Here is a 26,796-nt window from a genome sequence, read left to right on the forward strand (position 1 = left end):
CGAGGGGGGATTTGATAGCTGTTTTCAACAACCTGAAAGGGGGTTCCAAAGAGGATGGATCTAGACTGTTCTCAGTGGTACCATATGGTCTCAAGTTGCAGTTGGGGAGGTTTAGGTTGGATATTAGGAAAAACTTTTTCACTAGGAGGGTGGTGAAGCACTGGAATGGGTTACCAGGGAGGTGGTGGAATCTCCTTCCTTGGAGGTTTTTAAGGTCAGGCTTGACAAAGCCCTGGCTGGGATGATTTAGTTGGTGATTGGTCCTGCTTTGAGCAGGGGGTTGGACTAGATGATCTCCTGAGGTCCCTTCCAACCTGATATCCTATGATTCTATGATATCACTCCTGAGGGCAACAAAGGCAGACAGCACAGCTGCTGCTGGAATCCCGAAGCTGCCTGAGCCCCTATGCTGCTGGGCTAATTATTGCAATTGTGGCTGCTGAAGTTATCACCAATGGCATGGGAAAGAGTCTTACCGCAGAGGAAGAAATAAGGCTGTCCTCCCTAGAAACCTTCGGGAGAGGATGGCAGAGTAGCTCCATAGAAGTTTCATTGAGATCTCTCAGGAGGATTCAAGGGACATCCCCATGTACATAAACAAACTGCTCTGTATGCACCTGCCCACCCTTTGCCACCACCCCTGCCTAATTCTACAGGGGAAAGCAGATAACTCCGCCTCTCTTTGTTGTACTGCCAGCTCTTCTAGTACACCTCTACCTCGATATAACGCTGTCCTCGGGAGCCAAAAAATCTTACCGCGTTGTAGGTGAAACCGTGTTATATTGAACTTGCTTTGATCCACCGGAGTGCGCAGCCCCGCCCCCCTGGAGCACTGCTTTACTGCGTTATATCCGAATTCGTGTTATAGCGGGTCACGTTATATCGGGGTAAAGGTGTACAATTAAATTAATGAAAAGTCAATAGCTGTGTCCTGTGAAGTTGGGGGCACCATCAGTACACCATTGTAATGGGAAATATAATTATACACTTACCTGAGGTCCCTTCCCCTATATCCAGCTTGCCTACCATGACTGACTGGACTGTGGAGAAGTCTCAAACAGGTCCTAGATCATGGCATAGCTCAATCCCCCAGTCACCTGTCTCCCATCCTCCTCCTCTTCCTTCTCCACCTCCTTGCTCTTCACGCCAGGGGCCTGTGACTCAGGCTCCTCTGAGGTATCCATGGTGATCTGAAGCATGGTACTGGGGTCTCTGACAAGTATGGCATGCAGCTTTTTGTAAAAGCAGCAGGTCTGCAGCTCAGCACAAGATTGACCATTGGCCTCCCTGCCCTTTTGCTATACCTGAGGCAGTTCCTCCACTTCCACCTGGCACTGCTACTAATCCCACTCGTACCTCTTCTCCTGCATCCCCTGTGCAATCTGGTCGTAGGTGCCATGCTTTTATGGCTGGTCCACAGCTATGCCTGCACAGCTTCTTCTCCCCATGGGTCCAGGAGATCCTATATCTCCTGCCTACTCCAAGCTGGAGTGTGTCTGGAGCATGTAGCCGGCGTGGTCAGATGGGTAGTGAGACACAGCAATGGAATGCTAGGTTTGCTCGCCAAGCTGGACTTTTAGGAATTTTTGAAATCAGGCATTTAAAAATTCGCTAGGCTTTAAAGGGGGCCTGGGCACCTTCCAGTCTCCATGACCCCCAGGCAGTAGACTTCACAATGATCACTAAAGCGGTCAGCGTTGAACATTGTGTGACAGCTGCTGCAGGACTGTTAAATTCGACATAAGGGCTTGGCTGCACTTGCAAGTTAGAGCACATTAAAGCAGCCCCAGGCGCCCTAACTCCTGACCCGTCCACACTGGCAAGTCACTTAGAGCGCCTGGACTCTGCAGCTGGAATGCTCCTGGTAATTCACCTCCACGAGAAGCATAACGCTTGTTGCACCTCGGCTGTAAGGCCCCAGCGTCAGTGTGAATGAGGGGTTGCATTACTGCACTTTGATCGGCCTCCGGAAACGTCCCATAATCCCTTTAAGTCAAGTGGCCACTCTTGTTATTGTTTTGGAATTGGCTGTAGGAGTGCAGATATGCCTTTTCAAAGCTCCGTTTCTGACAGCTGACATGCTTATCTGTTCCAGGACAAAGCAACCATTACTGTGGAATGTTGCTTGCTGTGAGTGTGTGAGAGGGAGGCAGGGGAGAGGGGGGTCTGAACTTACAAGACAGCATGCTGACACACTCTCAGCACCCCAAAAATCCACTCTCTCTCCCCCCACATACACACAACACACTCCCTGTCACACTCCACCCCACCCCCCTCATTTGAAAAGCACGTTGCAGCCACTTGCATGCTTGGATAGCTACCACAATGCACTGCTCTCTGTGGCATTGCAAGAGCTGCTAATGTGGCCACGCTAGTGCGCTTCCAACTGAGAGTGTAAACACATGGCAGTGTTTTCCCTGCTGCGGTCTCTGAAGGCTGGTTTAACTCCCAGCGCTCTACATCTGCAAGTGTAGCCAGGCCCTAAGTAACAGTGTCTACACATGCACAACATCACCCTCAGTACATCAACCATGGCTCAACGCTGCTCGGGGAGGTGGTGTTATGCAGTCACTGAAACAGGGAGTTTACATCAGTGGGAGGCAAATTTAAGTGTAGACAGCTGCACAACTAGTCTGCCGCAAGGCAGCTTACATAGACCTAACTTTGTAGCATAGGCCAGGCCTCAGGTACTTTATTTAAGTACATTCAACAGCATTTCTAGCTGACTTGTTATTTAAACGATTATATGAAATGTAGCAAGCTATCATCACCCCATCATCACCAGATATAATCAAATACAGTAAACCACAATCATGATTAATTTATGGAGGAATCCCCCCACCCCCCAAGAACTATGCAAACATATCTTCAAGCCAAACATTTTATAAAATAGCCATAATTGAGTCAAAAAGTTTGATTGCAACACTTTCTCCTTTTGGACTTCTTAAACAAAGAACCATTCAGCTATCACAATCATGAACAGGATTAAATGAATAAAATGTGCTTTTGAAAATATGATGGAAAAGGATTGCTAGATGATAGACCAACCAACTTGCCACTAGGTGGAGCTATAGGATGAAGCTACATTTTATACAGTATAGAGATCTAGTCAGAATCCATTAATTTCAATGGTGTGGGATGAAGGCCTATTGAAATGAGGTGCATTTTCCCCTTCTAGGAGCTGTGTGCAAAGGGGACCTCCCTTCCCATGCACAGATACCCCTCATCTCATAGCAATAACTGAAAATGGGAGACAAAGATGTGTTGAACATCAGGAGGGAGAATTATCTAGCAAGAAACCAAAACATACCATGTCAAGTGATCTGCATATTAAAAGAGTTACATGGGAAAGTTGCCACCAGTAACATAATGGGGTTAACTTTGAAGTTTTGAAAAATCCCTACCAGCTCTGTAAATTACTCAGTGATGTGTGTGGTATCAATTGTTACATATGGAGTCCCCTGACTCTGAGACCTACAGTTGCCAACTCTTTTGGCATTATTCAGTTTCACCATTTTAGGGTGTTTTTTAAAAATATTTACACTAATGCCATAACAATAATCCCCTCTGCTCCTCAGAAATGACTACCATCTTACTATTTTTTTCCTCAGTGAGACTGAAGCCTTAGGCTGCCCTCACAGTCAAGATGGCTACATTTACAGATGGAAGTGAGGTTGTCTCCAGTAAAAATGGCCACCATCTCCCATTGTTCTTAGGAGGATAGAAACAAGTCTGCCCTCACTTAAGATACTTACCTCTTCACCATACGTGGCTCCAGTCAAGAGTGTGTCGAGGGCCAGAAAACAAGTCGGAAGAGGGGAGGCATAATAGGTATACTTGGAGACATAGGGAGAAATATTGCAGGGACAGGGGCTCTACATATTTTGGGGGGTTGGAAGAGATAGAAGACTGGGGGATAAAAGAACATCTAGAGACTATATAGAAACCGGGAAGGAGATAGGGCAGAATACTAAGGGGAGGGGCTGGAAGAGGGGAAGGGAGGCAAGAAAGTGATCTGATAGATGAGAATGGATGTAAGGTTCCCCACCCTAAATGCTAGGAGATGGTAAGTGGAGTCCTTCTCTGAGAAACCAGAGGTTTGGGGGCAGCCTGCCTTCTTGATTATAACTTTTCAGCCTGAAATGATCACACAAACTGGGATAGGCTGCTTCTCCTCAAAGGAAAAAATACATATCAGGAGACCGACCAAAACCCATTATTTTTAATCTCCTGATTTGTAATCCACAAAATCATGATTTTGTGGGTCTGAATCATGATTTTTGAATTTGTATTAGGGTTGGCAGTACAAAGCCCATTAAAACCAATGTATACACAAGTGAGGAAGTGACAGTGGTTGGGGCAATTACACTCCACAAACTACAATGCTTAGTAGTTTCACGGTACACATGTAAATCTCAGAGATTGTATGGATGATTCAAGCTTTGCTTTGGAGAAAAGGGCATGGTTGGGGTGGGGGAGGAAGGCAGGCAGGCCGCCCCAAAAAAACAAAAAATAAAAAAAAAACCCACGGCAGTAAAGCAAAAAAAAAAAAAAACCTGTGGCGCGGCCAGAGCCAGGGTGCAGGGGGGAAGGGGAGGGAATGGGGGGGGGGAGAGAGTGAAGGGGGCGGCCAGGGCTTCAGCGGGGCGCTGCCACGCGGCCCCTTCCGCCATGCCCCCTGCCAGGAGGGAAGGACACAGGCTGCCCTGCCAGGCTTGCTGCAGGGTGCTCCCGGTCCTCCACTCCGCTGCCCCCTACAGGGCGGCCGGAGCGGAACAACAACAAAAAAGCGGCCGTGCCGCCCTAGGATTGGGCGGAATGCCGCCTCCTACAAGCTGCCGCCCAAAGCACCAGCTTGCTCCGCTGGTGCCTGGAGCCGGCCCTGAAGGCAGGATATGCTAAATAGCTTTAATCGTTGCTGGTCCCATATGATCTCACTCCACTTTTCATAGGATATATACTGCCTGCAAATCTCTCATCTATTATTTTAATGGAAATTCAGCGCATGGAACAATGTCAATATAATTATCCAGTATCCGTGGAAATAGAGTAAAATGCAAACCAGCAGGAGTTACTGCCATCTGAAATTCCTTCCACCTTTGAGCTCCAGGGTGCTGCAAAGCTACAGCATGTGCTTGGCATAGTTAATGATTAAGGCAGATGCCTACCAAATTATTCATTTGTGATCCACCTGAGTGACTGACAAGTTGGAGAGAGATATAATTGGGTGTTGGGTCATGTTAAGGAGCAGGCTTGACACAGACACAAAAATGAGCTCTGCACCTGTGTTATCATTCTATCATGTAAGAAGATCCAATGTAATAAGTGCTGATGCAGTTTTGGGATATAAGGATTCATGCAGCAACAGGATATTCCTTACAGTTGTTTTGTCAGGTGCTGGCTGAAACGGAAAAGAAATACACCCACTCAGAGAAGGAACATATGTCAGAGTTGTGGGTTTCAGAGTTTCTCTTGTTATAGTTGCAAAGGCTGGCATTTTTCAATTTGTTTGAATATCATAAATTGCCAGACTATATAGATAATTCACTTTTTGAACATCATTGCCTCTCAATACAGCTCTTTGAGTTCACTAAGGCAGAATATGTTTAGGGACACCGGTCATTGGATAACTATATGGTTAGACCACGCATTTAATGTTCTTCATACATAACTTGACCACAAAAATCACAATCCACGGTTTGAATCCATTGTTTGCCGGTGAATAGCACATGGCCATCTGTGGTTGGACCAAGTAATACTTTGATGGTCAACCAGTTCCTAACCAATGTCCAAATTTGAACTATAAGTGTACAAATATGTAATTATTTGCAGTGTGGTAGAGCCCAGATGCCCCACAACTGGGGCCCCCCTTGTGCTAGGCATTGTACACATACAGTGAAAAGATGGTTGGTGCCTACCATAAAGAGCTTATAAACCATTTATATGATGAGAGACAAGAGGTGGATACAGGAATGGATGGAGGGAACACCAGGTTAGAAATAATGATATAGCTATTATACAACAGTCTAAGTATCTACATGGGGACCAACTATTTGATAATGGGCTCTTCAATCTAGCAGGCATAATCCAATCCAATGGCTGGAAGTCGAAGCTAGACAAATTCAGACTGGAAATAAGTAAAATTTTTTAACAGCAACAGTAATTAACCATGGAACAACTTTTCAAGAGTCATGGGGAATTCTCCATCACTGACCATTTTTAAAACCGAGACTGGATGTTTTTCTAAAAGATATTACTCCTGGGGGAATTCTGGGCCACTGTGCATGCACAGAATTTATGTCCCCGGCAGATTTCTTTGCTTTCATGCAGAAAAATGATTTTCTGATCGGGAAGTCAAGGGAAGCCACAACAGTGATCATGTGACCCTCCCCAGCAGTATGTTTTGGGTGCCTAGGGCAGCCGGCAGAGAGGTAAATCTCTGTGCGGTAGGGAGCAGGACTGGGGAAAACCTGGCTGGTGGCTTCTACCCTGTACCAGGATCAGCTGCTAGTCCCGGCTGGGCTGGGGAGGACGGGACTTCCTCTTCCCCTGTGCAGCATCCAGGGCCACGTCAGACCCACCCCCAGATTTCTCCTCTGGCTGTAGGAAGCTCTGCAAACACCCACCTCCCCGCGCTTCCTGCACCTGTCGCTCCTCAGCTGCAGGGGGAGGGATCACTGTACAGGGAGCTGCTCCCCCAACAGCCCAACCCCCGTGCATCCAGACCCTCATGCCAAGCCCCACTCCCTCTGCACCCAGAACCCCCCCGCCCTTGGCGAGCCCCACTTTCCCTGCTGCTGTACCTCCCTGATGAGCCATCCCCACCCAGATCCTCATCCTACCAAGCCCCAACCAGCTGCCCCTGGAATCCCACCCCACTCCCCCAGCATCTGGACCCCCCCCCCAAGCTCCCCCCCACCCGAGCTCTATCCCCCCACACCCAGACCTCCCCATGCTGAGCCTCAACTACTTCACTTGGACCCCCCCTGCAGAGTCCCATTACTGTTGCACCCAGAACCCCCCAACAAGCCTGTGTGCATCCACATCCCTCCCGCACCCAGATCCCACAGTGAACTGCCTGCACCCAGAATGCCCCCCACAGAACCCTCTCAACCCACACCTGGATCCCCCCACACTAAGCCCCTCCACAGATGGATCCTGCCTTGCTGAGCCTGTCTGCTCACACCTAGTGCTCCTGGCATGGAGGCGCAGGGCCCTTGGGTGTTTCTGGGGTAGGCCCGGTCCTTGGCTGTGTCAGGCTTGGGCACAGCCTCACCGCTGAGTCCATGTCTGGGGTGGGAGGTGGGGGGGAGAAATGGACAGTGATCTCTCATATATCTGTGCAGCCAGTGGCCTGTGCTCCTCAATGTCATGCCGGAGCCTCCACATTTATTTGACAAATACACTTGCAGAATTTTAAAATACTGTGCACAGAATTTTTATTTTTTGGTGCAGAATACCCTCAGGAGTAAGATATGGTGTAGGGATTAGTTTAGAAAAATTCTACAGCCTGTGTCCACACATGGAACATTATGATCAACAAGGATGGATGATTCAAGGTCAAAACCTATTGCCTAAATACCGGTGAACCCAGTTTAAATCATGTTTTCCATCTAGTCATGTGTCAGGGGCTACAGAGAAACTTCTTCAAAAAGTGAGGATGGCAAACTACTGCAAGGGCAAAATGATCACTTTATTGACTGTCAAAGAGAGAACAGTCTTCTACAGTTCTTGTAGGTCAGTGGTTCATTTTCCTAGCTTTCTCAAGATCCATCCACAGACTAATGAACTCCCCCAAGTACTATGGACCATTGCAAACCTTGCCACCTTTCACTCCACACCTCTTATTCACAAGCAGCAGAACTTGCATACTTGAAAAAAGCAATATTATGAAATTTTTCCATGCATTATAGCAGTATGTTATTCAAATTTAGCATCTGGAACAAGAAGAGATAGCAAAATGAGAACACAGTTATACCTGGACCATCAGTGGTCCATGACTCACAGTTTAGGAACCTCTGCTGAAGGAGAAATGTTTCAGACACTGTTTATATTATAATTTAATTTCAAGAGGAGAAAATATGGTAAAAAAAGAATTATACATGGAAGCCTGCCCTCCTAGGATAGCTGAGATACTATAGCTAAAGACTAAGTAAGAAACCAGAGTGCAAACGCTAGGCTTTCTTTCCTTCGGATAAAAAGAAGAACAGGAGTACTTGTGGCACCTTAGAGACTAACAAATTTATTAGAGCATAAGCTTTCGTGGACTACAGTCCACTTCTTCGGATGCATATAGAATGGAACGGGCTGTAGTCCACGAAAGTTTATGCTCTAATAAATTTGTTAGTCTCTAAGGTGCCACAAGTACTCCTGTTCTTCTTTTTGCGGATACAGACTAACACGGCTGCTACTCTGAAACCTTTCCTTCAGATGTTTACCTTAGACTTCGGCGACAGTATATAGGAAACTAAGAATACGTTGAAAAGTAAAAGGGTTTTGGCTCAATGACAGAGGAAATAAGTCCATCGAGAAATAGTTTCAGGTAGATATTTGGTACATTTCAAAAGTAAAACATCCAACAACTTACATGAGGCAAAATGAACGACACCAGAAAAAAATACTGTAGAATTATTTTAATAACACTAGGAAAAGACTGAAGTAGTAAAAATTCTGCATGGATTCTGAAAAGGTGTTTTTTGTTTTGTTTTTTGTTTACAAGCCAACATTTTTCCAACTGTGTTTTTTATCCCCAAATTCTATCACAATGGCATTTTCCAGTTAAAGGAACAGCTATCCTATTTATACCTGAATACCACAACACACACTGTGTGCATGAATTTTGTTTTGTTGGAGTCTTAGTTGAAAGAGTGACACAGAGAAAAAAATGTTGACTGTTTAAGCAGTAACAGTTGTTTTAGCCAGTAAAGAATACATTGCATACATAAAATACAGAAGGAAAAAATTATCATCTGGAATATCTGTGGCATTACATTGATGTTGTTGGCCATTACTATTCTTTTGAACAAGCAGAATGTTGGTCAAAAGTCTAATGTTTCCTGTACCAGCACAGTCATAATGTAAGCAGTCCACTGTTGCTAAAAGAAAACATGAAATCCAGCTCATGTTTCTGATTAAGGGTCGATTTCTTCAGGAACCACTGTTATCATAATATCTTCATTGCCCCTGCGTACAACCATATTCAGAGTATTGTCCTTTTTAATAATGTCACTGACATCACTGGCTGAGATTATTCCCTGTCCATTGATGCTTATAATCACATCGTTTTCTTTCAGGCCACCACTAAAATACAAAAAAAGGGATACGTTATCGCAACTGCCATTTTATCCTCCTCATAATGCTATTGAAAAAGAGAACTGAATGCTCACAATTCACCAGGACTGACATTCAAAGGACTGGATTCTAATCTGAGATGCACAGAAACAACAACCGGTTTGATGAGTTATGTGGCGACGTGTATCAGATAGTTAAGACAAAGGAGTTTTATTTCAGCACGGAAATCTTCAAACCTTTCACTCAATTATACAATTTAAGAGCAATTTCATCGGAGCAACACTGTGTACAGTGGCAGGTACACATGGCAGATATTTCAATCCGCATCTCAGCCCACTCCAGTAGGGGACCTGTACCATTTAATAGAACTGTATATTTAGTATCCCACACTGTTCTCTATACATAGCTTTGTTGGCTCAATTACAGCCCCGCTATGATTCAAAACTAAAATGGAAAATAATGTAGATCTATTACACATGGCCTCAGTAGGATGCAGTTTTATTCCACCCATTATTTTTATTGCAATAGCACCAATTATGGACTAGGACCTCTTCATCCCAGGTACTATACAAACACAAAACAAAAAAAAATGGTCCTTGCCCCAAGAGCTTACAATGTAAAACGACAACGGGTAGATACAAATAGACGGGGACTAGATAAGTCAGACTGAGGCTCTTTCTACTTCAGATCCTCCACAGTCTGGGCTGAGTCCCTTTCGTATTTTATTCACAAGAGCTGGCTAAGACTGCAGCTGGGACTGAGGAACATGAGTGGGGAAGGGAAATATTGTACATACCATATTGGCTTGCCCTGTCATGCACAAAACTCTGGCTCCAAGTGATGGAAATACAAACCCAAGGAACCAGATCAGACATGATTCAACCTCTGAGCATAATCTTTACACAACCACAAAGTAATAATACGCCTCTTCCAGTCACAGAGAAATGTCTTACCCCAGTGCTTCTCTCAAGCTACATGCCTTGGCTAAGATTTCTGGTGCCCTACTCAGAACACCTTAAATGGGCTTTATTTTCAGAGGCCAGGTGGCTCAGCACTTTCTGAAAACAGACTCCTTTATGGTTCTCAAGTTGGGCAACCAAAAAAATCACGAGTCAGATTGGAATATTTTGGTCCTCGTGTGTAGGTGCAACAGGACCCTTCTCTCAATTAAAAAGACTGATAGAATTTTGTGGCAGCAAGAGCTGTTTTGAGATGATATCACACACAATACAAAATGTCGGTGAAGAACCCAGCCCAAATCAAAGTATGTACAAATTTCATCAATAAAGTTTTCTGTAGGGGGTTAGGGTGGGCAATACCCATCAATAATGATCAACACGTTAATATCAATGTGATTCTGAACTCCTAAGTGCTATACTACATTACTTGTCTTCTACCTCTCTTCTTTCCCTTCTGTCTCTTTGCTAACTGTTCTCACTCCCACACTAAAGAACATCTTTTTTTGCATGCTCTCCAGATGCAGGCTCACTTTCTCATCCCAAATACAGCCAAGTGTCATCCACTCAGGTCAAGAAGACAAGTGCAAACCCCACACTACAGTACAATGAACTAGATTATTCCTGCAATAGTTTAAGGGAGACTCAGGTTGCAGGTACATATCAGTGCTTTGCCTGAGCGTTATCTTTCAAAAATGTTAGTTACAAAACAAAAAGCACCTGTAACAGATGTTAGAAACCTAGCTATGATTGGTTAAGGCACCCAAACTCCGCTCCAGAGAGATGCCAGCCAGCCCTTTTCCCTTCTTTGAACACAGATTATTAAAAATGTGTGCCATGAAATGTTATTTTTCTAATGTGTTTTGCACATACATGCCTCTTACCCTAAATGTGCTGCACATTAACCTTTGCTCTTTTCCTATAAGATCGCTAATTTCATGTTCCTGATAAACTCTCTCCTCACCCACCTGAATTAAATAGTTTATTTATTTATGTATTTTAAGTTAACCAAGTGAATCATGAGAATTAAATGCCCATGTAAGGTGCTAGATGGACACAGCCTCTGACCATGAAACACAATCACACAGGCAGCAGAAGCACAAGTTTCCCCAAACTGCCCTACCAATGTGTATCCCAATCGTGACCTGGAGAGATCATCTCTAGAAGTGAAAGGATGATTTAGCCAGCACGTCCACTCCATGCTTAACCTCTCTGCTGAGATCTGTGACAAGGGCTCCCCTGTGATAGTCTTTTTTGTGATAGAGAGGGCTGCCCACAAGGGACTGGACTCAAACCACCAACTCCTTTCATGTAAACAGCCATATTGTCAGATGGCAATAGTTTGGTTGATTTTAGCATAGTCAAACTTGTCGTGGGGGATGAAAGCATCTCATTACCAATTCGTTACACTGATGGTTGCTGTTAGAAAAAAAAAAAGACAAGACAAGAAAAAAAGAATAAAAAAGTCCTTTCACTTACGCTTCAGCTGGCGTATCTGGAATTACTTCAATAATGTAGGCCCCAGAAACAACATCAGGAAAGTCTTTATGGTGTTCCTTCAGCTCTTTAGCTTTGCTGAAAAAAGTGACTCCAATTTAAAATTATTTTGACAGAAAGTTATTTCACTTATAAAGGAAGTTAAAGTACAAGGATTGAAAAACCTCAATCACTTAACCTTTATTTGCTATGGTATTTTATACATACTGAGGTCACATGGTACAATTCAGTTCAGATTCTTAAAGACTTGAAAAGATTTTAAAACTTTACACTTACTTTACAGGATGCAGATTTCTAAATACTAATAAGTATCTTCTACTGGCAATAAATAGACGAAAACAGAAGAAAAAAAAAGCAGGCCATTATTTGTAGATCTTCGGTGCTCCTTGTGAAGCGTATTACATTACAATAACCCATTTCAATGTGACAGAAGCAAAATTTGTGGGAATGGCCACATTTAAATAAAATTATAGGCAGAGGAAAGAATTTATCTTTACTCACCTAGGAGACAGTGACATCATTCGAATGCCAATGTATTTCTTTTTAGTTACTGCTTTTCCTGTTAGAAAGAGAAAAGAAAATCTTGACTTATTGTTCTTATGAGAAGTCCTGGTGGTCTTAAACACAGAGATAACCAAATATTTTGATGTTGGTTCCCTATTGTGTGACATGTGCCCATTTTTTAAATAGTACAGTACAATACCTTTAGCTTGTCTGTCATGTGATTCAGTTAAGAACTTTTTAATTTTATCGGATGGAATTGCAAATGAGATTCCAGCTGTAACTTTTAAAGTGTTAATTCCAATCACTTCACCATCCTGGAGAAATAAAAAAAATATGTTAGTAAACATGAAACACCATGACGAAGAAACAATGCAAGGGAAGATTTTCTGCAAGCAGTCACAAAGAAAATTAATAAGGTATATGCAAAATATTTTGAAGCTAATTTATTAGCCACTAAACTTGGCTTAAAAATATAAAGTTAAAAAACCTTGAAAAAAGGAGTCTAAGTTTAAAACTCAAAGATTTTGCCATAATTAGAAAAGTCTGTGGACAACATTCTGATATAACTTTCACTGCTGTAAATTTAGAGTAACTACATTAACATTCAATAGAACTATTCCAGATTTACACCAGCACAGTCAAGATCAGAATCTGGGAATGCTCTTACTCGCAATAAACAGCACCTTATTACACAATTGGTCCCATTATTTTCAATTTGCTTATTTCAGTGGCACCCTATATTCAGCATGAGTAACTTTATCAGATACTGGGCCTTTAAATGGAAATACTAAAATGTCACACTCTCGTTGCTGAACTTGTACAGTGTGGTAGACCAAAAGTAACTTTGATATTCTGTCAGTCTTGTTGTATATTTTGCAAGGCAAAATTGTCCTTTCTGACACAGACTAAGTAGCTTCCCCATAGTGAGGACCTCCAATCACACATTGTCTGGCTATGCTGGAAGGATGACAGAATTAGGCCACAACTTTATTCTTAAATGTTTGGAAATACCCAGAAGACAAAATTGTACTTGAGTTTGCTGGCAGTTGTTGGGCTGGGTCAAGTCAGGATCTGACTGTAAAAAAGACCATTGACCCTTTCCTGCCCTGATCCAGAGTGGCGATTTTCTGCTCTATCACAGTGATGAGCACACCATGAAGGGAGAAAACATACGGATACCACTGAACTTAACTTCGATTTGCAAAGAGCTTACGTACTTTATGAAAAGTGCAATTACTTCTTAAACATAAAATGTATGTTTAATATTAGCTTTTGCATAGCATCAGCAAACATACTGGGCATTACACTCATTTTAAACTATGCAAATGGCAAACACTTGGAATACTGAACTCCAAGTATATCATGTGACTGGCCAATAAAAACACAGATGAGCGATTAGTAAGCACCCTGCTACGTTTGTACAGTCAGCCAATTATCATCAGAACTGAATCACTTTCTTTGGCAAATTTCTTTCAGAACAATGAATTTTGTTATTAATACTCTTTTTCCATCTTGTGCACATATTTATGTGTGTTTTATTTCATTATGTGTTTATGTTCTATATAAAAAACAATAAAAAGAAAGTTAAAACATTTCTTTTTAAAAAAATGGTCAGGTTAATAAAAACACACAAACTTAAAGAATTTTGTTTTAAAAGAAACCCTTACCAGGTTTACTAAAGGTCCTCCAGAGTTTCCATACTGAAAATAAAATGGACAGATTATATTTTAGTAACTGTTTCCATAAAGTTACTACAAGCACAAATTTAAGTATTTTAAAAGAAATATTGAAATATTTCTAGTTATTTTCCACTTTCTATAAAATAGTTGCACAATGGCACCCTTTCAGAATTGCAAAAAATATCCCCCTTAACTGTAACCCTTTATAGTTCAACTTTTTCAAAACTGGGTTTTTAATTCTTTTGCCAATGAAGTTTAAGAAGAAAACAGCAACACAGAAGACTAACAGTTTACGTAGTATTGTTAACTATCAAACCTAACTCCCAGGGCCATGACAACAGCTCTTGAGGCCAAGCGCAAGAACATAGACGTCAACATATTGCTTTGCCATGGTCCCACAAACACAAGCTTGGATAATTTTTTTTAAATGTCTCGGTGACAGCGTGATGAATTTATAAATGCTATTTAGCATCCAGGGAACACTCTACAAGTTCAAACAATTCCAAGTTAGGTCAGATATTTTATGATTAATTACTTGATATTGTCCCTTTAGGGACTTTTAAAAAATAAACAATACTGTAGCCATGGCAGTTGTCCATGTTCATACTGATAAAAATCCTTTTAAACAATAAAATCCAGCAAAACCCACTTTTCTTTGGGAAAATGGTTGACAAACTTGAAGCTGCAGCTAGAGTCAGAAGTCTACATTGAATGGAACAAGGGCTATTCAGCTGTGTAGAAGTGACCTACATTGATAATTGCATCCGTCTGAATGTAGTCCATATCAGAGTTCCGAAGCCCTAATTCCTTTCCTCCACGCTGGGTAGTACTAACAATCCCCGTAGTCACTGTGTTTTGGAGTGAAAATGGACTTCCAATTGCAACCACGAATTCTCCAGGCCTCAAGTCTGCAGATCGACCAAGCAGCAGAACTGGCAATTTACCCTATGCATAAATTATGGTCAGAATCACCGTAAGATATTCTTTTGCAAATAAAATCTATACCACTGAAACACACACAAACTGATTTAACAGAAAAAATGAAGAAACATGCGCTGCTATCACCAGGGATTCTGTGTGACTATGTAAATGATACCTCCATGAGCTTTTAAATCTAAGGGGTGTGCTCTTCAGATAACATTTCTTTTTTCCACATAGTATAGCCATTAAATCAAAAGCAATTACAAAATAAATGAATATTTATGCACTGCTCTTCAAGGCAAAAATCTGAACACACCAGGTTTGGACTTGCGTCTGACAGCTTCTTGAAATAAATTAGCAAAACAGCTGTAGATGTAAAATAATAAAATAAAATACATGCATTGCTTAATAATACTGAAAAATAAAATACAAAGTAGAGTTAAGGTACATAACCAAACGTACAGGTGGATAAAAGTAATTTCTATTCTGATGAGGAGAGTAAGTCAGATACAGCTACTCCGTCCTATAGATTTTGGGAAATCTGGAACATAATTAACCCTATCCCCTTCCTGACATGCCGAGCTCTTCTTCTGAAGGGACATTGTTAATAAAGGTTTTACAGTATTATTATTTGTATTATGGTAGCATCTAGAAGTCTCAGTCATGCACCAGCATCTCTTTGTGATAGAAGCTGTACAAACACAGAACAAAAATAAAGGTCTCTGTCCAAAGATCTTACAATCTAAGATACCCCCAACATGCTTCCTAACTTCTAGGCTGGTAACCCTATGCCAGTAAACCTGCTATCGCTTTCGCTAACCGAGATTGCACTGAGCCAGAGAACACCCACTCTAACATCCATGAGATCTAGGCATTTCCATGAGGATTCCACTTCTGAAGAATTCATTTCACTCTTCATTGCTTTCAGTGAATCAAATCCAGGCCCAAGCAGTGTCCATGGTAAACTATCAGCAGCAAATTGGCATGGCTGGTAATACACCCCACCCTGTAGGTGGAGACAGTGGCTCTATCCACTCAACTGACACATACGGGAATTGGGCTGTGGAGAATGAAGGCAGTGAAGACATGTGCAGTGCTTTTCCAATGTATTGAATCAAAAGATAAGACTGGGTTCCTCCCAAGCTGACTAACATCTGGGGAGAGACTGAATTGGCCGGCTATCCTATGGAGGGAACACAGATGGGCCCTGTCAGGATGACGATTCCCATATGGCAACTGGAGAAGATTGGCCCCCTAGCCACCGTCACATTTATTTATATAAAAGGAAATATATTGGTCCCTTCTTGTTTCCACCCCTTCTTTCCCTCCAACAGGAGCCATATTTGGGTGACTGTTACTGAAATTCTAAGGTAGCAGTAACTTGCTGATTACTTTAGGTTCTCAAGAGACCCCTGTATTAGAGTTAATTTTGAAACGGTCACTCAACTTTCATATTCTTTATTCAACAGCATCCATCTACAAAGAAGGCATGCTGGGTGGGATTTTTATCCCCCAAGTTATACCCATTATAAAAATACTTTTAATCAAACTGATATTAAGAAAGGGCTAGGCTGAGTAACTATTTAAATCTCCATTTTGTTGCTCTCCATAATTTTACTAGCTCTTTGGTTCTTGGAAGACATTTAACGTTTTGTAAGCATGGCCCTGGTCTTTTGAACACTTATGTGTGTGCTTAATTTTATCATCCAACAGGTCCCATTGAGATCAATGAATTACTCACCGTAGGGTTGCCACCAACCCCAGTTTTATCTCTCTTCCCCCCCACCCCCAAGGGTAGCTGCATGTCCTCCTGAAAATTCTCAGGTTTTGGTAGCTGCACCCCGCTGCCTCCCAGCCCTGAGTGGCTGTAGCAGGGGGACCCACAAGATAGCAGTGCCTGCAGAGGGAGCTCTGGCTCCAGAGTGTCTGGGAACCGCAGGGACAGAATGGCTTGGGAGTAGCAAGTGGACAGAGGGAGCTCGGGGCTGGCAGCACCTAGTCACCGCTGCACAGTACTGGCTATGGGGGTCATAGCCAGGTGGGAGTGGGGTGGATCCGGCCAGTGCCACATCCAGCTTGGTGAGATCAGTGCCCAGGGAAGCTCCAGGAGCAAGACTCCACGAGGGCTGATGCCATCTCCTGGGGATAGGATGAGGCAGCAGTACCCAGGGGTGTCAGACAAATGTCCTGGACTTCTGCACCTCAGAGGTGGCAGCCCTAGGTGGAGTCTGGGGGGCAGGCAAATAGGTTAGAGTTACCATTCGTCTGGATTCCCCCGGACATATCCGGATTTTTGAACTAAAAGTAGCATCCGGGGGGAATTTGTTAATGTCCGGACTCCTCCCCCCCCCATGCAGAGCACGCGCGGCTAACAGGGCAGCCGGATGGTGCCACTTACATGGGGCTCCAACAGCGAGAGAGAGTCCCTCCTCCCCCCTGCAGCAGAGCTCCCTCCCTCCCTCCCTGCATTCACCTCCGGCAGTCTGGAGCTCCTCCCCCACTGCTGCCCAGCGTGCCGGGAGAACGGCTCAGACAGTTCCTGAGGAAGCTCACAGAGAGACCTTAGGCAAACCGAAGGCCAACGACAAGGGAGCCAGGGGGTCCTGGAGGGGGCAGTCAAGAGACGGGGGGGGGGGTCGGGAGCTCGGGGGGGGGCTTTCTGGGAGGTGTGTGGATAAGGTTTTGGGCAGTCAGGGTACGGGTAGGGTCCTGGGGGCAGTTAGGGAGAGGGGTCTTAGGAAGGGGCAGTTAGGGGACAAGGCACAGGGAGGCTTAGGTAGGGGGTGGGGTTCTGGAGGGCAGTTAGGAGCAGGGATCCCAGGAGGGGGCAGTCAGGGGACAAGGAGCGGGGGGGTGGGTTGGGAGTTCTGGGAGGGGGGCTGTCAGGGGGCAGGAGTGGGGAGAGGGATCGGAGCAGTCAATGGGACAGGGAGCAGAGTGGTTTAGATGGGTCGGGAGTTCTGGGGGGGGGGGCTGTCAGGGGGTGGGGAGTGGTTGGATGGGGCATGGGAGTCCCAGGGGTCTGTCTGGGGGTGGGGGTGTGGATAAGGGTTGGAGCAGTCAGGGTACAGGTAGGGGGTAGGGTCCTAGGGGGCCAGTTAGGATGGGGGGGAGGGTCTCAGGAGGGGGCAGTCAGGGGACAAGAGGCAGGGAGGCTTAGGTAGGGGGTAAAGTCCTGGGGGGCAGTTAGGGGCAGGGGTCCCAGGAGAGGGCAGTCAGGGGACAAGGAGCGGGGGGGAAGGTTGGGGGTTCTGAGGGGGGCGGGAAGTGGGTGGGGCAGGGGCGGGGCTAGGGCAGGACAGGGGCGGGGCTAGGGCAGGGCTCTTCCCGTCCTCTTTTTTGCTTGCTGAAATATGGTAACCCTAAAATAGGTAGATGTCCTGGTTTTTTGTACCTAAGAGGGCAGACGTCCCTTTTTTTTGTACCTACAGGCAGCAGCCCTAACTCAAGCACATAAAGCTGAGCACATACGTAAATGTTCACAGGCCAAGGGCCTAGGTTTCTGAAATCTAGTTTAAACTACACTGATTTTGTTACAAGAGCATGATGCAGGAGTTACACTGTTGATTGGTAGGATGAGGGGACAGGGAAACCAGATAATTAAAATAGGAGAAGTCTCACATACGCAGACCTGAAGAGAGGAGAACCTGCTTGCTAGGCGTAAATTTAAAATAGGCTTCCTCCTTCCTCAGTCCATTTTAAGATTCACTTCCTTGTTCTCAAGCTGCAGCCATGAAACACACAAGCCTAAATTTTCAAAAAACAGGCCAGTGATTCTGGATGTTTTATTTTGGGAAGCTCAGTTTGAGACACCTTAAAGGGCCTGATATTCAGGGCTCAGCATTTATTGAAAAACAGTCCCCTTCCAGGTATCTTTGTGTTGAGCACCCAAAACACAAGGCACCCAAAAATCACTAGTCACTTTTGGAAATTTGGCTACAGCTAGTTTCTGGAGTCAGACCATTAATAGTTTTCATTCATCAATAATTTCATCATAATTTCTTAGTATGGGACTGAGAAAAAAATCCCTAGCGTAAGACAACAAAATACACAAATCTCTCAAGAATATTTTGCTTGGAATTTTTCAGTTAGGGTTTTATTTCATAAAGTATATTCTGAAAAATATTAAGTATTTGTAACAAGAAAATAAAAACGCTTCCATTACTACAGTGATCAGGTCCATATATGCTACAATGAAAACAGCTGTCACAACTTTCGCAGTTAAAGCTTGACTCCTTTTATCTAACATTTCAGTTCTACCAACAAAGTTTTACTGAGAGGAGCATATTGCTTTAATACAACTGAGTGCCAAACCCATAAAACAGGATAAGATACTTCATCTTCTGCAGTTTCAAGACAGCAAGAAAATAATTAACCAGCTGCAGACTAAAGAGACTCATCTGGGTAGGCAACCAAATAGGCAACACAGCAAGGGAGGAAGTTTGCTTTCTAATCATGTTTTGAGGAAACACTTTTAGGAAGTTAAAATACAGTATAATTAAAACAAGCACAATCTATGGGCCAAATAAGGGCCATGAATACAGATTAATCTGGTATTCACAGAGAACCTCACCAATACAATGCAACGTGCAGGGGGCAGCCATAATTTGACTGGCTGCACTGAGAAGCACAAAGTGTGTGTAATGTCAGCTGTGCTAGCAGTCCCAGAGGGGTACTGTCTGGATGGTGAAAGGATCAGAGTCCTACCTCCTCTTTTTGCTATTGGTGTTGGAAATGCCATTGCTGAGCACGCTCCCCTAAATGGCTTATGACCTTTACAGCATAAGGTCAAGATGCTGTTGCTCTGGTAGCGTCACACCTCCCTCTCTGCCTAGTTCCTCCTTTGTATAAGCATAAATTTGCCCTATGTTTGGATTTCAGCCTACTTCAGATTTAACCAATTAGAGCACGAACTTTTAGTGGTATGTTGTAAGGTACTTTTAGAGCAGGGGGCTATTTAAAAACAGATAAAAAAAGAAACTGACCAAAATAAAATCTGAATAGACAATATTTTCTTCAGTTAATAATGTTAAAAAACAAACCAGCAACAAAGATTTATGTTGATACTTCAGAGATTTATAAAATATTCCTGTATAAACATTTTTGTAGCCAAAGTTAAATTTGGCAGTAGAAAGAAAATACATTATAAGGAATCACTGACTAGTGCAATTATTTTTAATTGTGCTGAGTTTTCAAGCCTGGGCCCATACTAGTTAAACTTCAGTTCAGAGTCTAACACTGTACGGATTGGCTGTGAATCATCTGTGTGATTCAACAGGCCTTCTGGAACGAGTTAGACTAACCTTTCATTGGCTTAGAACAAAAAAACAAACTCAAAAAATTGTTTCCCTCTGCACACATTATGAAACATGGTTTTGAAAAGCATGTGTTCCCTATACAGAAGGGCGTTTGTAGAAGAGACTGTTGTGTACTTGAAGAGAAAGCATTTTGAGCTAATGGTCTGTAACTACAAATTTGATTCATTATTATTATGTGTCAAAATTACTGAAGTTCCATCTGCTTCCATAGTTAATTTTTACCCTTAATGAGGCTCTGTGGATGTAGGGGGCCATCCATGCAGAGCTCATTGCAAGGACCCAAGACTGCAATGAATCCTAGTTAAAGCTTTCAAAAGCCCCTAAATGGTTTAGGAGCCCAAGACTTTCAGATCACTGAAAATCAGTGATACTTTTCAGAATGTTACTCCTTATCTTTAATTTCTCGGTATAGTGTCACGGACACCTGCAGTATTATACAAATGTTAATTTATTAAAACAATGAGATAGTAATTGTTAAGTGTCAGTACATGTAAATGCACGCATTATAGTCAATCGATTTTGTACACTACCTATGGTATGTCATCTTTACGTTCCTGGGGATTTAAATAAATAAATAAATAAATAAATCTTTAAAAAAAATAGCAGCCACAGTTACAACTAGCAGTATTTCACTTCTTGAAAACAAACAAAAATTTAATCCAAGTGGTAAAAATTATCCGCTGGAACTAGGGAAAAATGTGATTAAAATTACTAGACCTAGTTAGAAATGAATAATAAGATATGTACAGCACACCTGGTCCACATAAAGTATTTTGTTCCAGCCTGCAAGAGTCTTATAAAATACAAGGAAACTTATAATTCAGTAGCTGAAACAAAACTATAAAAGGTGCCCTCCACCAGCTCCAGTTAACAAGCATTTCTCATAATGGCTGGAGTATGAAAACAACACTTAGTAATTAAAGCTTAAGCACTTGTGTCTACGGGCCTCATAAAACAATTAATAAATTGATTCATTTTTCATTTTACCTAACACCGGCTGGTTGTAGATCGGCTTACTGTAACAAAACACTCTATCGCAGATAATCACTTCAAATTAACTACAGATATGCCATGATGATTAATAAAATCCTGGGCTAACTCATCTGCCTTGCAACATAATGCAGTGAATAAAGCACACAGCTGAAAGGCAAACACTGCAGTTCTAATTCCACCTCTGCCAGTGACTCACTGTGTGACCTCGAGCAACTCTGTGTTAACACAACAATATAAACATGCGAGTATACTGTCTGCAAACTAACGTATGGCTAACCACGTAAACCCATAATTCACGATTACACTTTCTCATAGGATAAACCATCAGATAACAATAATATCTTAGCACTTTTCATCCCACTACTTTGCACATTTTACAGGCTATGGGTTCAACCCTACAAACTCGTGATGCACAGAACTCCCACTGAGTATAATGTGAGTTCCACACTGGCTTTACAGGACTGAGTTTATATCCCACAGTTTATATTCATTCACCAATGAATCCTTTCACCCACCACTGAAATGCAACTCTCTCTCTTCAGTGGATTTCAGCAGCTGTTCAGCTATGCACAGTAACACTACCCAATGGCAACTTTATCATAAGGATGACAAACTCTGTACCCTACTGACAGCCAGATCGTCAGCTGGTGTAAATTGACAATGGAGCCACACCAACCGAAGTCAATGGAGTTTTGCCAAATTATACCAGCTAAGGATCACACCCCGAAATTAAGGGAAGGAAATCTAGACAAGCAGACTAATAACCATAATCAGAATTTGGTTAGTACACTGGGGTTAAAAACATAAGAGATAACAGTTCAATCAGAAACATATTTCAGTTGGAACTTAAACCTTAAGACATGTTAATGCATCTGTGTGGGGAAAAGCGTGTTGACTTTCATCTCTTTTTGTTCTATAATCTGCTAAATTTACGGAAGGAATGTGATGAATCTGCACACAGTGGTTTTGGAGCTCCATAAATCACTGAAGACGGGACAACATACTGATTTATGCTGAAATGTGACATATAGTCCCTTAATTTGTTTTTAAGTAGATGCTCGTATATTTGCATCTACAAATTCAGCTGTCATTTCAACTTTTGCAAATTATATAACTCTGGAAGTCTTGGGAACTGCCTTTCTATTATAAATATGGAATTCAATTAAACTTGCAGACTAAATTACACCAAAATACATAAAGGCCTTACCATATTAAAACAAGAAATGTCCTTTACAATCTATTAATTCCTTCACAAAATGCCAAAGAAAGCAAAATGCTTCCAAGTTTGGATAGTTTCACAGCTTGTAGCATTTTCACATATTTTAAAAAAATTCCATCAGATAAAAATCTGATGAGCTTGCACAAAGGAGAAAAATAATATTTCATGATGTCATTGGGATTTTATGTCATCTAACAAAATATAAACGTTAACCCTAAAACATATAATGGAAACAATACTGAAACAGGAGCATAACTGCATCCAGTATACTAATCCTCTGTGCTAGGATGACTGCAGGCTCAGCATCCAAACAAATGATTATGTTGATAATAAAACAAGAAAAAGGTGAAAAGGAAAGTTCAAGTCTTAAGATCGGGAAGGAGAAAAAGGAAGTGAAGAAAGGTGGAAAGTAGTAAGGCAAGGGGGAACTTGATAAGGCAGAAATTAAATGGGGGGGGGGAAGAGAAACACTCTGATTTGAAGAAATTTGTACTTGTATTTCACTTATTTCCTTTTAAAGAAAGGTGTTACAAGAACTGTGAAACATACAATCCATTGGAATTACTTATTGGTCTCTCTAAGAGACAGTTTAATATACTTTATGTTCTTTTTTTGAACCTGTAATTGGAAGCATCTTGCTTTGCTGTTTTAGCAAACAGTGGGTCTTAGAAAGAAAGTAGCCCATGCTACATGGTTCTATTTTCCTACAAATCTTTCACTTTGCATTCAATATATTTAAAACAAAAACCACACACCTAATTTCTACTGACAAAGGAACTGACAAAAGACAGGTCCCCAGATTCGTCCCCAGTGAACATACTCCTGGATTCTCATACAAATATTGCAGGAAAACGGTCTTCCTCTGTTTGATAAAACCTAGCGTGTGGTGGGTATTATTGCAATCTAAAAACAATAAATCACCAGCACTGCCACCTGAAAGCACTTCATGGATTGCCTTTGTTCCTCCCCCCCGACATCTTTCATTTGTGTGGGTCATTTAAGATCTCCCGGAATTACCATTAGGGTTTTCTAGTGGTAGACTCCTGCAAAGAAGCTTTATAGTATTCAGTTATGTATTTCAAAGTAAAATAAGCATTCATTCCACATGTGTTTTTAAAAGTCGCTTACATCGGAAGCTCAACTAGTTTGTTTTCAAAGATGCTGGCTATTAAAATATTTATGCATAAACAGAAAAAAAGTTTGCTTTTCTGCTTCCTCCACACACTGCTTCCTCCTTGTGCACACAGAGAAAGCCAAATCCCCCCTTTCCACTGACACCAACTGTGGTGCTCCAAGTGAAATCTCATTGAAAGGCAAGCAAAAAGGAGAGAGAGAAATGAGGGCAAAAGTTCTTATTTATTTTAAAGTGCCTAATGAGTAGGTTTGAAGGAAGTTTATGAGAGAAAATACAAATGTAAGACCTTTAATGTAATCTACCCATTTCCTGCGGCCAATGCAGCAGTGCTCCCTAGTTTATGAGCCATATCTTGCCAACAAAGCAAAGCCCAAATGACTGGGATGATGCTGAGGAACGAGAACAGCGAGCCCATGTAGCCATGTCATAGCTGCAATTACAGAGGATGGTGTAAGTGGCCCAGTGTTGAGCTCCTACGTGGGAGGGTTGGCTCCCAGAGTGTACATCCACGGCCCACCCACATTGCTCCCTTGTGTAGTGAACTGAGAAACCTGCCACCGAGTTCACTTCTAGGGCATGCAGTCTTCAGGAGCTCACCTGTTTTGACACGGAGCAGCAAAAGTGATTTTGTTTCCACTGCTTTTGGCCTTCATGCCCACATTGACTGAGCACAGGATTAGGCCGACAATCCCAAGTGCTTTGCCCAGTTTGGTTTTGCTGGGAAGACAATCTAACCAACCTTGTCAGTAGGAAACTCGACTTCTTATGCAACCTTACTTTTCCTGTGCTATGCTAGTCCCGGTTACTACCCATTAAACCACCCTAAAAGCTTCTCCTTCCTTGGCATTTACAACTTCCAAATATTTGAAGGCAGCCATATGCAATCATTTAACCAAACCGTAAACATTTGTCTGAAAATGTGCCACATAAGTCAGCCGTCTAGCTCATAAATTATTTTGTTGCTGTTCTCTGAATGCCCTCCAATTTGGCAACAATTTTGAGATGTTGCATTTGAGCTGCAGTCTCACCAGTGCCACAGAAAATACACTATTGCTTCTCCAGTCTGAGACAGGATTTCTGCCTAGGCAGCGCTGCTGCCCCCCTCCCCCTCCCACCCCCTTTTTCCCCCCGTATCACATCGCAAGGTCATATCAAGTAAGCTGGCTGCTACCACTCTTAGACCTTTTTCAGCATTACTGCTTTCCAGATCTCGCTCTTCCATTGAGTGTGTGTGTTTGGAATTATTTTCCCAAATATTATATACTGTATATACTCATTCATTAGCCCATTCGTTTATAAGCTGACCCCCCAAAATGGATAGGTAAAAATAGCAAAAACTGTATGACATTTTCATAAGCCAACCCTATATTTCAGGGGTTGGAAAACTTTGGCTCCCGGCTCGTTAGGGTAAGGCGCTGATGGGTCGGGGTGCTTTGTTTACTTGGAGCGTCTGCAGGTATGGAGTCCCTCAGCTCCCTGTGGCTGTGGTTCACTGTTCCCAGTTCCTGCAGAGCCCATTGGCTGGGAACAGCGAACCGCGGCCACAGGGAGCTAAGGAGCTCCATGCCTGCAGACGCTCCAAGTAAACAAAACGACAATGTATTCGATATTCAATTCAATGATTCCATAGAGTTTAAAATCATCAAATACTGGTGTTGACCCGTTTATAAGCCGACCCCCGCTCTTCAATGCGTCACTTTTTTACCAAAAATATTTGGCTTATGAATGAGTATATACAGTATTGTTTTGGGGCTTTTCTGGGGTTGGCTCGGATTTAAGTTCCTATCTTTAATGCTTTAGTAATTTAACTGTATTTGACCATGGACATTCTTATTAATGAAAGGTTAGTTTTTTTCTAGACCATAGCATAATTAATGGCCAGAAGAAGAAAACCCCCAAAGAGATTTCTGTTCCTCATTGACTTCAAGTTCTTTTCAGTAGAAAAATGGGTCAGTCAGTGGAAACCAGTTCCATTCTACTGGTGCCTACAGCTTAATATCCTATTTAATTTCCCATCTCACTCAAAAAAGCCACATTACTTCAAGCAGTCTGCCTTCAGGCAGAAGTGCATCGTTTAAAGGAAAACAGCATGCACGCTGCTGCAAGAACTTAACTATTTGGGGAATACCAACTGGTAACGTAGACTCATACTTCAGATCTATCTGTTTCTGACCCATTTTTGTGCCTTTCAGAGCCTGCCTTAACATGCTAGGGCAGAACACAATTTATTCTTCATCTTTGATGTTGTCTTCAAATGATCTATCTAAAAGGTAGGAATGTTACCTCCGGCTTAAAAATTAAATTGTTGGATGGGTGTTTTCATGTCACATCAGTTAATCTTTAACCAAGAAATCAGTTAAAATCTGAATACATTAGACTAAGTAACTTTGAGATTTTTAAACTGCTTTTACGGATCTAAAGGTTGTGTGACATTTAAATGCAAACGGATACATAAACACTAGAATTGTGTACAGAAATGAAAGTGTTTAGTGAATATTAAGACTGAAAGTAAATTTTGAGTTGACTGCATTTGTGACCTTTTCATTTTCACATTCTATGATCATTCAAGTTTCTTAGCATGAACACTCATGAAGAATGAATTTTTAAGCTTGATATTCACTAAATACAATTGTACTATTATTTGGACTACAAATAGTAGCACCCAGAGGCCTCAGTCGGGATTGTGTTCCCACTTCTACAATGTGTTTGTACAACTCATAGCACAGACAGTTCTTGCCCTAACCAGCCTATAAATTAGAATATATACATTAGATTGCAAATTGTCAGTGTTACTATCTGTGCTGTACGCTGTTAGCTACACAAGTCATCTAACCACCAAACAGACAATACCATGTGCCTTATATTATAATCAAATATAAAATTCAAAATGCACAATGTACAGATGAATTACATAAGTCACATGGTATTGTTTCTGTTCCCTCATTGGACAGTGTAACATACCATGAACTTGGAATGGCAAATTGAAAATTACCAGCTGATCAACAATTATTTGCTGGAGAAAGCTGCAAAAAATGAACCGAAATGAACTGTTTGTGGACATTGTGCAAACTTTTTTTAAAAATGAAACTGATGAAATAATCTACTAGCTATGAATTGTAACTAAGGTGTAATAAAAAACACGAATAACTGTCAGGATACGCAAACACATTAACTTCCGCTGTATATAACTAGAATTATTGTGCTTTATGTTTTAGGAGCATACTGTACATAATGCATATCTTTTTTCTCTTTCCAAAAACAATGTATAAACCCCAAAGAAACC

The 26,796-nt window shown here is 42.2% G+C and overlaps 1 protein-coding gene across 1 annotated transcript in view; it reads right to left on the reverse strand.

Annotated features, from left to right (window-relative positions):
* Nucleotides 1-8,618: 8,618 nt before the first annotated feature.
* Nucleotides 8,619-26,796, reverse strand: part of HTRA1 (HtrA serine peptidase 1) — a 47,795-nt gene continuing 29,617 nt past the window's right edge. The window contains exons 4-9 of the mRNA XM_005305903.4: nt 14,678-14,872; nt 13,916-13,948; nt 12,448-12,562; nt 12,246-12,303; nt 11,727-11,822; nt 8,619-9,300 (exon numbers count right to left, since the gene is read on the reverse strand). Of these exons, the coding sequence (XP_005305960.1) occupies nt 9,132-9,300; nt 11,727-11,822; nt 12,246-12,303; nt 12,448-12,562; nt 13,916-13,948; nt 14,678-14,872 (666 nt within the window). The 3' untranslated portion in view covers nt 8,619-9,131. The remainder of the gene's footprint in view (nt 9,301-11,726; nt 11,823-12,245; nt 12,304-12,447; nt 12,563-13,915; nt 13,949-14,677; nt 14,873-26,796) is intronic.

This window comes from Chrysemys picta, chromosome 7 (assembly GCF_011386835.1).
Source record: "Chrysemys picta bellii isolate R12L10 chromosome 7, ASM1138683v2, whole genome shotgun sequence".
NCBI classification, from domain to species: Eukaryota; Metazoa; Chordata; order Testudines; family Emydidae; genus Chrysemys; species Chrysemys picta.